Genomic DNA, 15,214 nt, shown 5'->3' with positions numbered 1-15,214 from the left:
AGCATGTGAACCTTGTTTCAATCAGACAGAAATATGCTCCCTATTGGGGATTACTGACTGGAAAACTGGATGGCGAATCCAGACTTGCTGATGTAAAAGTCCGTCTCGAACTGAACGGTGACAGTGTTGAGGGTGGAGTGGATGCCCTCAGGTAGGAGTGACCCGCTGAGTTCCGCCAGAGACATCTCATTAGTGGGAGGTCCGTCCCAAACCCGAAGCATGTCGTGGCTGGCCTCAGTGTCAAATGCCAGGAACTGAAGGCTACCAAAAAATTGACAAGGTATTCAAAACAGGATTCTGCAGGAGACTGTTGCTCGCTGTGGTGTTTTGTTACCTAACAATATTTCCAGAGTCCACCTCGATGGTCCAGGTGCACCGCAGGTTGTTGTCATAGGGAAACGGGTATCCTGGTGAAAGAATCCTTCCCGTAGACTCGCCCTTGAAACGTCCGCCACATTCGGCTAACGCAAATAAAAATTGTGTCACACATGGTGTATTTTTGACATCATTCTGTTTTTCCACAAAATTTGGTAATAATATTGAAGACACCTGATGAAACTTCTTTTTTCCATTTGAATCTTTAAATCTGTTAAGTTCCAACCTAAACTTCAGCTTCACAGCCACTTTCAGATATCAGATTAAATTATCTTTTTGACCCCTTTTATCTCTTTTCTTAGTTCCCAATTTATTTTATCATATTGTCTCTTTAGCTTTGTTCTTTTAGGTTTTAACCATTATTTTGTTGTCTTTTGGTTTTTAGCTGTTTCCTGGGTGACTTTCCTCACATGGTTACTCTGTGCCCCCCATGTTTTTTTTTTGTTTTTTTTTTTGTTTTGGGGGGGGGGTGGGGGGCCGGGGGTATGTGTGTGGGGGGAGGGATGTTTACTTATTGTATTATGGGTTTCTTTTTATTGTTTTGCACCTTGAGTTTCATTTCAACGTATGAAAGGTGCTATACAAATAGTTTGATTGACTGATTGATTGATCCATAAATGACATAGCAGATATCGGTAACTGAATTAAATCTGTAATCAAATCCCACCCATACACATGAACATCAAAAGTGTCATGTTTTGTTCCCAAGGCAAAATAATGTCGCAGATATCTAAATTTACAATTAGGAGTAACGGACTTGCTGCTATCTGAAAAGTTCAACTGAATTACAGATATTGTATAAGCAACACAGACCCACTCTAGCTGTTTAATGTGAAAAAGGGTTTGCCATATACTCGCTTTAGTAGACGTCGTGTTCCATATTGCTATGTCAGATGTTAACATCAAAGGAAAATACAGCAACCTGAGAATGTAGTTAGCTGCACAAATGTGACAATTTAGTAGAAGAATGTACAATATAATATATAAATCACGCCCCTCAATCTTTGTGTCTCCCGCTGTTACATATTTCCACAATTTCTATCCCATCTTGGCTTTCCCTCTGTGCCTGTGTTCCTATTTCCCAGCGGCATCCCTCCCTCACTGGAATATATTAGCTTGAAAATGAGGAGCAATTTTAAGAGTCCACTCCTTGCTTTAAAAAAAAAAACAAAAAATAGAGATAGAAAGTAGAGAATTGAAGGTTTTGGGGGTGTTAAAGACAGAAAGGGTAATAAAAAAAAAAGGCAATATAACAAGATGGGAGGGGGCTGAGCTGCGGTCATAGTATGAGACTGCGAAAAAATAAAGTCATAGAATATCGTCTCTCGGTTTTATGAGCGTTCCATTATTGATAGTGAGGAAGGATGGAGGCTTATTAAGCTGAATTTCAAATCAAGAGCGTTGAGGGCCGGCGGATGAAGGAAGAGAAAAGATTCTTTAAACTTTTACGTTTGCTGTTCTGCTTATTGCGGCCATCTGTTTTCCCAGCCTTTGCTGTCGCCCCGATTTTTTGTTGCCACTTGCTGCAATTTAACCCCAAGAGATGAACCTGCAACCCAAAATAAGAGGGGATGACTGAACATGTTTTTGCAGAGGAGCCACTGATTTTTTTTCACCTTCAAGTATATGTTATATTACATACTGCTAAGATGACCATTTTTTTAAAAAGACGCCTTACGATATAAGGCTTTTTTTTTTTTTAGACCATTTAAACATTTAAAAAAATAAGAACTTCATTACATTAGTATTGTGACATCTCATTTTTTTTGTCATCCAGTAGTGATTATTGCACAATTGTGTCATGATACAATCAATATTATCAAAATATGATGTATTGTGTGTTTCTATTAGTAGCTAAGGCTATGCATCGTATACTGTTTTCGTCCAATTTATAGACTGTATTGTGATACCACTGATATATAATGATACAATATTGTGTCTTTCTTTCTGGTCCATCAATGTATGTAACAATTACTTTACTCTATTATGTAACAATAATAAACAATTACTGTATCATGACACTTTTGGTCATCTTGAAATTATATAATATAAAGAGGTACAGTAGATCTGAGGATATACAATTTAATGCAGGTTTTTATACTGCCATGATGTATAATGTTTTCTTGTTGGAATCACTATTCAGTCCATTGTTTTGTTTTTCCTGCCCTTACTGATTTAAAACCTTGAAAATGGATTTTAAAAATGCAATTATAGTTTGACGGAATATTTCAAAAGTGAACCCTTGAATTCAGCAAAGCCCTCACACCACTTGAATGTAATTTACATTCAGGTAGGTTGCATTCTTTTGTTTTTGTTTTTTGTTTTTTTTCCCCTGAAAATGCCTTCAGGTTCTACTGAGAATGATTAAAATACGCTCGTGACCCAAGTCAGAGCAACGGGGTTTCTCGGGAAAACAATTCTGCTTGAAGAGAGATAAATAAAACCATTTTTTAATATCTGACTATATTTGTTTTATCGGAGGGGGGAAACTGCACAGAAACAAATGGATCGGCTTGGGGAAAATAGGCTGATAAGATCTCTGGAATGAATCTGCTTTTTGAGAGTGGATGATAACATCCTGGGAAAACCACAAAGCCACCTGTAAATAAAACTCTGCTTAGTACCAATTCCACGCATTGGGTCCTGGTGGCACTGATGCAATTCAGCATGAATAAATGACTCACTAGCTGAAAGTTCAAAAAAAGCGCCGCAACGCACAAAATCCATCAGCACCGCAGATAAAGAGTTGTGTGAGTGGGTCGCCATGGCAACATACCGATACAGGAAGGAAGGGGGTTATCCCAGGCTCTCCTCTCGCCCGTCATGCACTTGAGCGTGGTGGCCCCGTGCAGGGTGTAGCCGGGCTCGCATCGATACGTGATGCTGCTGCCGGAGAAATGTCCTTGGTCGTTGACCTTGAAGCCAAACTGCGGCACGCCCGGGTCCTCGCAGTGAGACAACTCAAAACCTGCGACAGAGACAGACCGGACAGAGGAAAAAAAAAAAAAAAAACAGCCTAAGTGTAGCTGACGTTCTTAGGCATCATATTTTTCAGCTCCTCTCATCCGGATTTAATAAACAAGGCGCTGATACATGAGCATGTTTTCACAGTTTCTCATTTAATGTTCCGCAGTCTGTCTGAGCTGTTTCCATGGTAATATTAAGAAGATTCCTGTTTATTCGCGCGCAACCGTTCCGCGAGCAGGATATGAAGCGGTATATAAATAGCGTTTATCCTTGCGAGACTCAAGCCAGTGTCTATGGCGTTACCTTGAAGATAAGTTGCAAAGGGAAGACAGTATTATTTGAAATAATGTTTAGCTGAGCAAACAGATAAACATCACTGTACGTTTGCATCCAAGTTCATCTCCAGACTTAAAACGAAAGAGCATGTATTTCACATGCGAAAGAGAATGAAGGAAGATTTTAAGACTGGAATATGAGGCCATAGAAATAGTGACTTCAAATAGTGCGCACAATTAGGGATGTAATGATATCCAAATCACAATACGATATCACGATATGAAGGTCACAATACGATAATTATCACGATATTGTGGGGGCGTTGGCGATGTATAAAAAATATAACAATATTGTAAAAAAGAATGCTCATACCAAAAAAAAGCACAATATTGTACTTTTGTACATAACAGCAATGCATATATGCCACCTACATTCTCTAAAAACAATATTGAGACTAACTTGCTAATGCAAGCACACATTGATCGCTTCACAAGCAAATTAGGTTCCCCTTCATCTGACAATTAACATAGATTTTAAACATAGAAGTCACGCTGGAGAGACTATGTCTCTCGGATGGCCTGGGAACGCTTTGGGATCCCACCGGAGGAGCTGGTTGAAGTGGCTGGGGAGGGGAAGTCTGGGTTTCCCTCCTGAAGCTGCTGCCCCCGCGACCCGACCCCGGATAAGCGGAAGAAGATGAATGGATGGATGGATGGATTTAAACATAGAAGGCCAAAACATCCCTAATAAAAATGTAATTGCACTAATAAACTAGCCACTAGAGGGTGCTAGAACTGCACAAATGGAAATCAACCTGAATTTATTTAACATATGTGTTCCCTTTAAATATTGTGAACATGACGGCGACGTCATTGTTGCAGTTTTAATATCACAATATCACGATATTGCCCTTATCGTGACATTCCTACACACAATATAACACGCAATATGTGCCGATATAAAATCTATACAACATATCAGCCAATCACAAGTCATTTCCAGAAAAGGCATAATACACATTCTTTCCTCTTAGTTTAGTAAAATATATGTCCTTCAGTCCTGAAACGTCCTTTCTCCACTTTCTGCCATTTTTCACCCTGAGAATCTCTGCCACCATCCATCTTCCTAACATGGCCCGTGCCTCTATTGCAATTTATGAGGCCGCACGAGCAGGCTAAACCATCGTACGTGATTCCCCCGGCATTGGGTCGCGACGGATATGAAAAGAAAGCGGCGTCAACTCACTGGAGTAGACCAGTTTGAATCCTTCCCCCGTGGCTTCCGGGTCACTGTAAAACTCCAGCCACAGGTGGTTGGAGGTGGAGATGAGTGTCAGGCCCAGCATGGACGTGCCGGTGAACGCCCCCAGGACGTGGGCCGTGTTGTCCTTGCCGTCGTGGATCTGATTTTAGACAAAAGCGCAGATGACAAAAGGTAAGCGCGGGTGATTGTTTTTTGAGATATGAGTTTCAGATGGGGTTCATACCTTGAGTATGTCCCCCTGGGCCAGGTGAAACGTCCGGGCAGAAATGTTGATGCCTTTCCCAGCCTGAACCTGTTCAGTGACACAGAATTATATGTCAAAGGTTATTTATGTATTTTCTTGCCTCAAAATATTTCCTCTGTAGCTGGAGACACACTAGCAGGAAAGCTGTTTTTAAGCCACCCCTAACTATGACCTAATAAATAAGCAATAAACATACTTTTAATACAAAACATGTATATTTCAGAAAATTAAACAAAGAAAATTAGATAAACATTCTCAATTCCTACTTACATTTTTCTTTTACTAGGATAACGGTAAATAGCACTGTTTCTAAAGATGAAGAAATAATAATAATAATAATAATAATAATAATAATATTTTCTAAACTTTTGCTTATTAGCATAACAATGTGTGTGACCTATTCATAAATTAGCCGCTACTTTACTTGGATGCTGTAGATGCACTCGTGGTTGTTGTCGTAGTTCATCGGGTAGTTGGGTGAGAGCAGGATGCCTTCGTTGTTCATGACAGACGAGCCACACTCAGCTAATGAGGAAAAAAAAAAAAAAATGTGCCAATATTTTACAATAATGTTTCAAAAGACAAACAATATTCGACTTCAAAAGATTAACACTAACATTAAGTGGATCCACCAAAGGGTTTGGTGTTTTGTGATTTTCAAGCGCCATTTTATATATGTGACAGTTATTGTATTATTATTATTTTTTTTAAATCATATACATTTGGCAGTGTTATCACTCTTTGTATGGCGTGTCAAATTTACAAGACATTTATTTGTATTTGTTTTCTTTAATTTTAGTTTGATTAAAAGTGTTACTGTAAAATTGTTTTTACAGTTAATATTTATGAGGGCGACATATTACACTGGGTGAGTATAATTTTATTTTAGCTTTGTTGTTAGGGATGTAACAATATCCAAACATCACGATACAATATTATCACGATATGAAGCTCACAATACAACAATTATCACGATAGCACAATATTGTGCTTTTGTAAATAACAGCAATGCAAATAAACCACCGACAATCTCTATAAACAATATTGAGGAGCTTAATTGTTAATACACGCACACATTGACTTCTTCCACATATTGACTCCGTTCACAGGCATATTACGTTCCCTTTCATCTGACCAATAGTGTGGATTATAAACATAGAAGGGCCAAAATTTTATTATTTAATGTTTTATTATTATATTATCAGATTTTTATTTATATTATTTACTTATGTATTTATTTTAATTATTTTATTTAATATTATCAATTGACTGACAATTAGTGTAGATTACATGGAAGGGCCAAAACATCCCTCATGAAAATTAAATTGCACAAAAAAAAAAGAAATAGCCACTAGAGGGTGCTAGAACTACACAAATGGAAATCAATCAACCTGACCTTTTTTTTTGTGTGTTTCTTTTAAATATTATGAACATGATGTTAATATCACGATATGACGATATTGCCCTGATCGTTACGTCCCTAGCTGTACATTGGCTAACTTCCTTTTTCATATGTGCATCGTTTCAATAAGGTTATACAGTAAACACTTGAGTAACCTCTAAATTGCTGAAACGTGCCTTTTTTTTTTTTTTTTTTTTGCACCAAGATGGCACCAGAGCAATACACTGTTATTACAGAGAATAGGTGAAAAATAAATAAATAAAAAATCAGCAAATTTGCAAAAGCCAAACTGCAAATATGCAGGGGGTGCACTGAATTATATACATTTTCAATCCATTTTCCTTTCTCAAAGATGCTGATCACCTTTCGCCCCCATAAACGGTTGAACGGTCCTAATGTGAATTTGTGCGCTCCTAATTTAATAACCGGGCTTAAGTGCTGTGCTGTCAGCAATCTACCTCCATTGTGAGAAAATGCGACACCAGTGCAATTCCGATGAGGAAATTACCTCCAGATTCCCACTCGACTGGGATAACATGAGCCCCACTCTCCGCCCCGTCTCGGCATGTCCCATGTTAATACACCAACACACATACGCCTCCAAAAACCCCGCCTCTGTGTCGCTCCTGGTGTAATAGTCGCATTACAGCTGTCATATAGTCAATAAATCACGTTGCGGCAGCTTCCCATTTAGAAAATTACCTCTCAGCCCCGCCTCTCGCGCCTGCTTGGCCTCTTTATGAATAATGCTATTTTACACTCACCTACTTCAATCACACTCACTGTTTTCCCCTTTTCTTTCCCATTTATCCACACCCTCTTTCCCTGCTACAAGGACAATAATGTGTGGAAAATTGCACCGAACAATAGAGGGGAGAGAAGGTGCCAGTGGAACTTTTAATGCTGTCTAAAAACGCACTACTTCCCTCTGCTTGACCTACTTGGGTGCAACAAACACGGACCACCAAAGCAAATCTGTAGCAGTCTTTTATTCCAAAAAAAAAAAAAAAAAAAGATTCAGTTGTTTTGATTCCACTTTACTAAAGGTTCTGGAAACAACAACAACAAAAAGAGCTGAAAATTAGCAACGCTACATCTGAGGTGTGATTATTTGACTGCGCCACAGCGCTGCGACGCATCAGGAACTAAATATAGCGACACAAATGCTCAACGGCAGACGAAAACTGGCACGCAATGCCGTCACTTTGCATTACCCATCGCGACAAACTGGCAAGGCAAGGCACGAACCACTACAAAATGACAATGTTTTCTTTGAACTTTGTGAAACTTTCTGGGAAAATGTCTCTTTGATAATAATAAAAATAAAAAATGAAGTAGCTTTGGCACCACACATCCGTCTAGTAGGATGCCTGCTCGTTTGGACAAATTTTATTACAAGCTGTTGTTTTGACTTAGCATTTTTATTTACTGACATTTTTTTGGTTCCATTGGTATATGACATTTCATGATGCTTTTCCATTGCTATGTAACATTTGTAAATTTCATTGACATCTGCAAATTTGATTTCCTTATAGCCTATGCACCATTTTGTGACTTTTTCTATTGGTATCGATTTGTGAATCCCCCCCAACACCAGTCACTTAGTGAATTTTATTCTATCATTTAGTGATTTTTCTACCATTCCCAAATTATCCTATTTACGTCGTGCCATATTTTCTGGTGGTGCTGCAACAGTATTATGTATGTGTTAATCTGATATCTCTTTCACGCTTAGAAGTTGCAGGTGCTTGCTATGTATAAACACACACTCCCATTATGCTGATCCCTTGTCGAGGCAGGACCGTGATTTGTATTTATTTATTTATTTTTTACCTTCATCTCCAAGACAGCTTTCCGCGTGTATGCGTTGCCAGCGTATCTTCACTGATCTACGGCCAACATCCGCAGTGTTTGCTCCGAGAACACGCTCTGTAATCCCTACCAATAGACATCTCGCTGATTGGGTCCCGAGGTTGAACGTGATTGCGGAATCGGGCCAAAAAAGCAAACAGGCTCCGCCACTGCTGCGGAGGCGTGCAAAAAAGAATCACGCACATTGGATTCTGTCCAGGAGACCCGTTGAGAGGAGGTTCTTTTACTTCATTAAAATAAATGTCAGCTGATGTAAAGACGTCCGCTGCACTCACAAAGTCAAACGTCCCAACCCTAACGCGCCATGAACAGCGTCGTACTTTTTGCCGGAGCCCATTAAAGCTGCATGTTTTGGTTCGCTCCATGAGCCGCCCAAGGCCGAGCAATGCGCCTGCAAACGGTCGGGCGCCTCGCACAAATCACACCAAGCTGTAACTCGCATCGTTGTTTTTTTCGATTTTCCACTGAACGCTGCACTTGCACTGGTAAGAGCACGGTTGCGGAAAATCGCGCAGCCGAATCAGTTCAATCAAATATGGCAAGTCCTTGTGTGAATGCACACAGCGTTCAGACTTACGCTAATGCGCTCAAAAATGTAGTTATCACGCTTAATAGCAGCACCATGGCTAAGTGGAGTCAAATTATCGCGTGCGAGCATTTACCATCAAAATATGTATTATTATGGAAGATTTACTTTTTTAATGTCTTGTATATAAACAAGTCATGATTTTGCCATCACTATGAATCAAACTGTCGATTGTACGCCGTGCACATACCGACGCATCTCGGCAGCGGCGCGCTCCACATCCTCCGGCCGCCGCCCAGGCAGATCAGCTCCGGCGCCCCCTCCAGGCGGTATCCCATATTGCAGGAGAAGGTCAGCGTGTCACCGATGCCGAAGCTGTAACCGTTTCTTCGACCGAAGCGCGGCGTCCCGGGATCCTCGCACGGCTCCAGCGTGTACTCTGTTGAAAATGACGGACATGTTAACAGCATACTGGACTTTGGTTTTCTCACTCGGCATACAATCAAACCCCACCTGCGAAAAGTGAAAATCTAAATTTGCCTTTGATTAAGAGACAGGGCCTGGTGGCGTGGTATGTAACGTTAGAAAGTCTGCTTGTGAGTGTCTGGATGTGAGCTGTGGCCTACAGCAGCTCTTGCGTGAATGACTTTGTTGTGTTTACCCTACAGTCGATAAACAGCTGAAAAAATGCATGTTCTTTAGCTAATTCACAGGGCCCATTTATGGTAAATGTATTGTGCATGTTAGCATTAAGCTAGTTAATTTTCAATACCAGTTCATTCATTAAATAAAAAAGAAGGGGAATTTTCACAACAGAGAAGTGGATACGTTCCACAAAAAAAAATCTGCCAAGTCATGTGTTTGCAATAACTAAACCGTGCACACTATATAGCGGGAGAACTCTGTACAGTAGAATTATGGAATTATATTTCAGCAAGTCACTCTATGAGAATGTGCTAGCAAAAGGAGTCAGATGTCTTGTGACACCAGCGTCGGGACATTCCGGCATTCAGTCTATGCCATCTGGAAGGCAGGAAAATTTCCCAGAGTGCAGACAGAAGCAATTGAAGCAATCCAAGCGCATCAACGGTCCATAAAGATTGCATTAATAATAACGTTCTGGCGACCAGTCAAGCCAAAACACAAGAACATTACAGTTTTTTTTTTTTTAAGGTTGTCTTATCAAACTGATTTTCAAATGTTTTCCAAATGACAACATCAAGCCACATAATTCATACGCGTGTTACAGCAATGTGTTGTGAGAAGTCACTCTGGACCTAATTAGCCCGCATTTGGATCACGCTTCTACACTTGGCTGGCGACCAGTCAAAGGTGTACCCCACCTCTCTTCCAAAGTTAGCTGGGATAGGCTCCAGTTTACCCACGACCCTAATGAGTACAATCAGTGGAGAAAATTGATGGACGGATCTCACTTCTGTCACCAATCTTGGTTTTGGCCTTTTTGTCTGACCATTGTTTTTTTTATACATAAAAATGAGATTTTGAGGTTGGTCATGTATTGCGCATAAAAGTCAATCTGTGCCTGATTACACTGCACTGGATCCCATTTCGGGACCACTCTAAAGTAGGTGTCCTTTTGCAAATCTGAATGGATGTCTTCCTAATACGACATCTGGCCATGTGTATTGCCAACGCTCCAATCAGCCGTCCCTTTTGTTTTCTTGTTTGTTTTTAATCCCGTCTGCGGACTCGCACCGCCTTTTGTCTCAACCGCTAGCCAAAGTTTTAACACATTTGGGTTGCCATATCGCATCCAAGTCTCGCATGAGACATTGTTTGCTGAAGGCACTCTGAGTCAAACCTCTATTTTTCGAAAATGACGCTTTACCTCCAACACAGGCTTGTAAACAGCAGGATATGAAGCTGTGCTGTGCTGTGCTGTGGGGAAGTGTTGTATTTTTAGCTGTCAATAGCTATGTACTATTGTTAAAAAAAAAGTGTTCTCAACCCTAATGGGCGGCGTGGGCCTTTCAGTTGGACTGTGAGGACTCAAATATGAATTTTTCCCGGAAATGACCTAAATTGTATGGTTTGAACTTTCAATCCGTCAGAAATATTTTGTGTGAAAGAAACGTATGAGTCAGACTCAGCATGAGCATTTATGACACCTACCAGCTTTTAGCAGGTGATGACAACTGAAAAATCACCAAAAGTTGATTCTTTTGAGACTCCACAGTTTCTGCTATTAAGTGCTACCATTCTATGGTTCCATGTTGGGATTCTATTGTATCCGGGTACTTTTGTTCCTTTTTTTTTCTTCTTTCTGAGGAGCAAAAAGCTCTATAGAAATAAAGTCAGCTATTTTTGGCAAACAAAGGCAACTGCATCATCTAGCACAGAACCATTGTGCCGTGAGAGATCATTAGGTATTGCCAAGAGAGGACCCAATTTCCCGTAATTGGTCCAAATATTATTTGCAACAAATAATGTGTCTTTGTTCATGTATCCATGAAAGCAACATACAGTTTAATGACAGGCAAAACAAACGCTCTTTCATGAAGACTTGGAAAGTTTAGACAGGGTCAAATTAAGTTTCCCGGAAAAGGATCGAGTGCATTTTCGGTTCATCCTGAATTTTCACCCGAAAGCCCCAAATCCCCCAACTGCACTGCGCAGCGAATAACTTGACATACTTAAACAAGAGATGGGTATTACCCAAAGCAAAATTGTGAATACAGTATCCATTGAGAGACTTTACCAGTAAACGTTATGTTGAAGCCCTCGTAGGAAATGGAGAAGTCGGAGATGAATCGTAGTTGGGCTTTGAAGTTGCCATAGAGACCGGCGTTGATGTTGCCAGGCAACTCGTTGCCGGTCAGGCGAGCCAGTGGTTGCAGGAAACTCCCGTTCTCCGTGACAAGCAGATAGTCGTGCTGGTCCTCCAGGTGGAACGAGTTGAACTGGAACTGGACGCCTGTCAGAGGCAGAACCGTAAAGTTGTTGTTTTGTTTTTTTTTCTTTGTGTGCGAGCGTGTGTGTAGTTTGTGACATTATGCAAAACGCTCGACTGACTCTTGCCTTTGCCGTGGCTGACTTCCACAGTCCAGGTGCAGTTGAGGGATGACGGGTAGCTGTCCGGATAGCCGGGACTCAGGATGGTGCCCCAGGGGCCTCGGACATCACCGCCACATAGAGCTGCACGGATGTGCGAGTTGGAGTGAGATGTTCAGTATGAATGAGACTCGGTATATTCACTGATAAAACAGATGGCATATGCCACATCTTCATTGATGATTGATGTTTATTTACTCAACCGCAAATTGGATGAGAATCCATTGGAGCAAGGCCTTGATTTCACTGTAATTTCTAACAGCAAATAACATATCAAAACTTTATTTGGGCTGTGACACTGACAAACAGGAAGTAGAAATTTTGCTAAAGCTGTGATGCATGATACATGTGTGCAAAAATGGGTGTGAAACAAATATATTTAAAAAATTTACTACCGGTAGTAGTGAGACAAATAGAATGAGATAGACAAGCTGACGAGGAGGATGGCCATAGAAATACATATAGAATATTGAATAGGGGTATGCATAGAATTAGGGATGGGCGAGTTCCGGTATCAGGTATTGGTATTGGGTCAATACCTGGCCTTATTTCAAGGTATCGGTATCGACTGCCATCTTGTGGCCGTTTTGTAATCAGGAAGTAGAAATTTGAAATGATAAATCACGAGAACAAAATTGCCATTAATTTCATGCAATTTTAAGGAAAATGTTATATTGGAATATATAGGTCTTTCTTTAAAATAATGTCATTGTTTAAAGTATTAATGATATCAGTAATTGGTATCATAACAACCCAATGAGCCAATGGCCCAATCCAACGCACAGTCAGAACAGATACCTGCCGAATCAATACAATAACAATATAATTGTTACATGTCATTACTGGTTACAACCCATTTTATGCAGATTTTATGTAGATTTCAAGGCAAAGTGATTTTATTTACGGATTTTACGAGGCAGAATGACCCCAAGATGACCCCACGGGCATTCAGCCACGCACATTGTTATGCATTGTGCGGCGCTCCCGAGTTGAAACGGGGGACCCTTCCAAAAAAGATGTGTTGCTGACATTATGCATACTAATGCGGCATATGGGCCGCGGCTCCATTGCGGCTCGCTCCACTTGCTCCGTCTTACAGTCGGACAAGTCGCCTCATCATTGCAGTCGCAATAAAGCCCCAGCGGAAACCATTAGCCTCAAAAACTGCAATGCCGGCAGAGAAGTTTGGCCGTCGTCACCGCTGTGCCATAAGGTCGGGAAGCAGCAGTTGGAAAAAGGACCTTGCGGAGGGTCACGGACTGAAGGGAGTTGTGCAAAGAATCAGACCAGGATATTGAAAACACCGTAGCATGTTCCAACTCAATCCTGTACATTTTTTAATACAATCAGCAATCCATGCACTGCTAAAAATAACAAAACAAAACAAGTTTGAGCAACTTGTGTGAATGAGTCCACGTTGCAGAAAAAGGCGCAGACCCGACACTTGTGCTCTGACACCAGCACACGCCCGCATTGCACTGCAACATTACTTATTTATACTTTGCTGCCAGGAAGCTGTGAATATTGAATGCTGAGCTGGGTGAGAAATTTGGATTCTGATTGTCTTCTGTGTTTTTTTTTTTTTTCCTCGCTGGTTCGGCTTCAATATCTGCTGTCAGTTCCGATGTCTGTCCTCGCTTTCGTTTCTCGGGCGAAAAAAAACCCTCAACGTCGCATTAGCGTCACGGCGAGACAAAGAGTCTTATTGCATCAATCAGCTCACACGGAACGTGCGAGAGAGCTGGAAAAATGTTTTTTTAAACAAGGCATCAGTATTTTTGCCTGATTTTCAGTCATTACAACACCAGGAACAGGTTTCTAACAACTCTAATGAACACTTTTGTAGTATTTAATAAATATTTCTTTTTGAGATTCAACACAAATTTGCATTCTTCATCTTCAAATTACTACTGAGGGCCTGTGGGAATATACTGAAAGTTTATGAGGGGCACGGCGCATGAAAATATATTTCAACTATTGCTAAGAGTGCAACACAAAACATGGAAAAGTCATTTGGGGTGTGGGATCTTAAAAGTTTACTACGGGTGCAGAACATAGCAATACATCGAAAGTTTACGACTGGTGAGACGCATATAAATATGTTGAACGCCTATTAAGATGCAACACAGAAACACATTGAAAATTTGTGAGGGGTGTGGCACTGAAAACTACTTGAAGGTTACAACCGATGCTAATATATCGTCTCTGCTTGTGAAAAACTCTTATGTCCATTATTTTTTACTTTTTTTTTTTAACGTTTTTGGGATGTCTGCATTCAGTTTTCACCCCCAAAACATAAAAATGTTAAAAAATAAAAATTAAAAAATGGACATACGTGTTTTTCACATACACTTATGTCCACCCCCCACCCCCTATTTTTATTTTATTTATTTATTTATTTTAAATTTTTATGCTTTTGGATGTCTGCATTCCGTTTAATCATAAAAAGATTATATATAAAAAATAAAAAAAAAAGACCAAAATGGACATAGGTGTTTTTCACATAACAGCGAGAATATTGAACATTCACTTAGGGAATGGAATATACAAACTAAAATATTACTACATTTGTGACACAGTAACACCCAAAGTTTCCTGCAATTGGGGTCCGGTGCCAAGAAATATTGAAAATTTACTACATGTGAAAAATCTGGCACTATATTAAAATTTTAATACAGTTATAATGCATAGATACAGTAAATATTTAAAGCTTACTAGGGTGTAACAAATAGAACGATTGAAAATTCAAATTTGTTAGAGGTGTGCCAAACACACAATATGAAGGTTAATAACGGTGATCAATGTAGAAATACACTGACAGTTTCCTCAGGTTGTGGTGCATAGAAATGTACCAGTAGTGTAACACTGAAAAAAAAACAGGTTTACTATAGACATAGTTTGGCACAAAGAAACACTGAAAATTTACTATCGGCGTCAAACAGCACTATAGTATGTTGCAATTTTAATAGGGGTGCGGCACATAAAATCTTAAAAAAATCATTAGAGGTTTGGCACAATAGAAAACATTAACTGTTTGAAATGCACTTGGTGTGTAGCAAGTAGTAAAGGCTGGCAATCACTTAAATTGTCTTTATATATGTCAAATGTTTGTCTCGGCTGAGTTAAAAAAAAAATAATTAAAAAAATGGAAATGTATGTTAAGTGTGGACAACATAAAACCCAGCAAAGTTGATGAATTACCAACTTGTGTTACTTA

General features: G+C 39.9%; 1 protein-coding gene across 3 annotated transcripts in view; it reads right to left on the bottom strand.

Annotated features, from left to right (window-relative positions):
• Nucleotides 1-15,214, bottom strand: part of csmd3b (CUB and Sushi multiple domains 3b) — a 331,521-nt gene that overhangs the window by 53,762 nt on the left and 262,545 nt on the right. For all 3 annotated transcript variants that reach the window (XM_077507458.1, XM_077507460.1, XM_077507461.1), the window contains 9 exons: nucleotides 11,965-12,081; nucleotides 11,645-11,860; nucleotides 9,176-9,364; nucleotides 5,550-5,650; nucleotides 5,105-5,173; nucleotides 4,864-5,020; nucleotides 3,152-3,343; nucleotides 335-461; nucleotides 59-261 (listed from right to left, as the gene is read on the bottom strand). In XM_077507458.1, the coding sequence (XP_077363584.1) occupies nucleotides 59-261; nucleotides 335-461; nucleotides 3,152-3,343; nucleotides 4,864-5,020; nucleotides 5,105-5,173; nucleotides 5,550-5,650; nucleotides 9,176-9,364; nucleotides 11,645-11,860; nucleotides 11,965-12,081 (1,371 nt within the window). The remainder of the gene's footprint in view (nucleotides 1-58; nucleotides 262-334; nucleotides 462-3,151; nucleotides 3,344-4,863; nucleotides 5,021-5,104; nucleotides 5,174-5,549; nucleotides 5,651-9,175; nucleotides 9,365-11,644; nucleotides 11,861-11,964; nucleotides 12,082-15,214) is intronic.

This window comes from Festucalex cinctus, chromosome 19 (assembly GCF_051991245.1).
Source record: "Festucalex cinctus isolate MCC-2025b chromosome 19, RoL_Fcin_1.0, whole genome shotgun sequence".
In the NCBI taxonomy this organism is placed as follows: Eukaryota; Metazoa; Chordata; class Actinopteri; order Syngnathiformes; family Syngnathidae; genus Festucalex; species Festucalex cinctus.
This window is presented reverse-complemented; position numbering and strand designations above follow the sequence as displayed.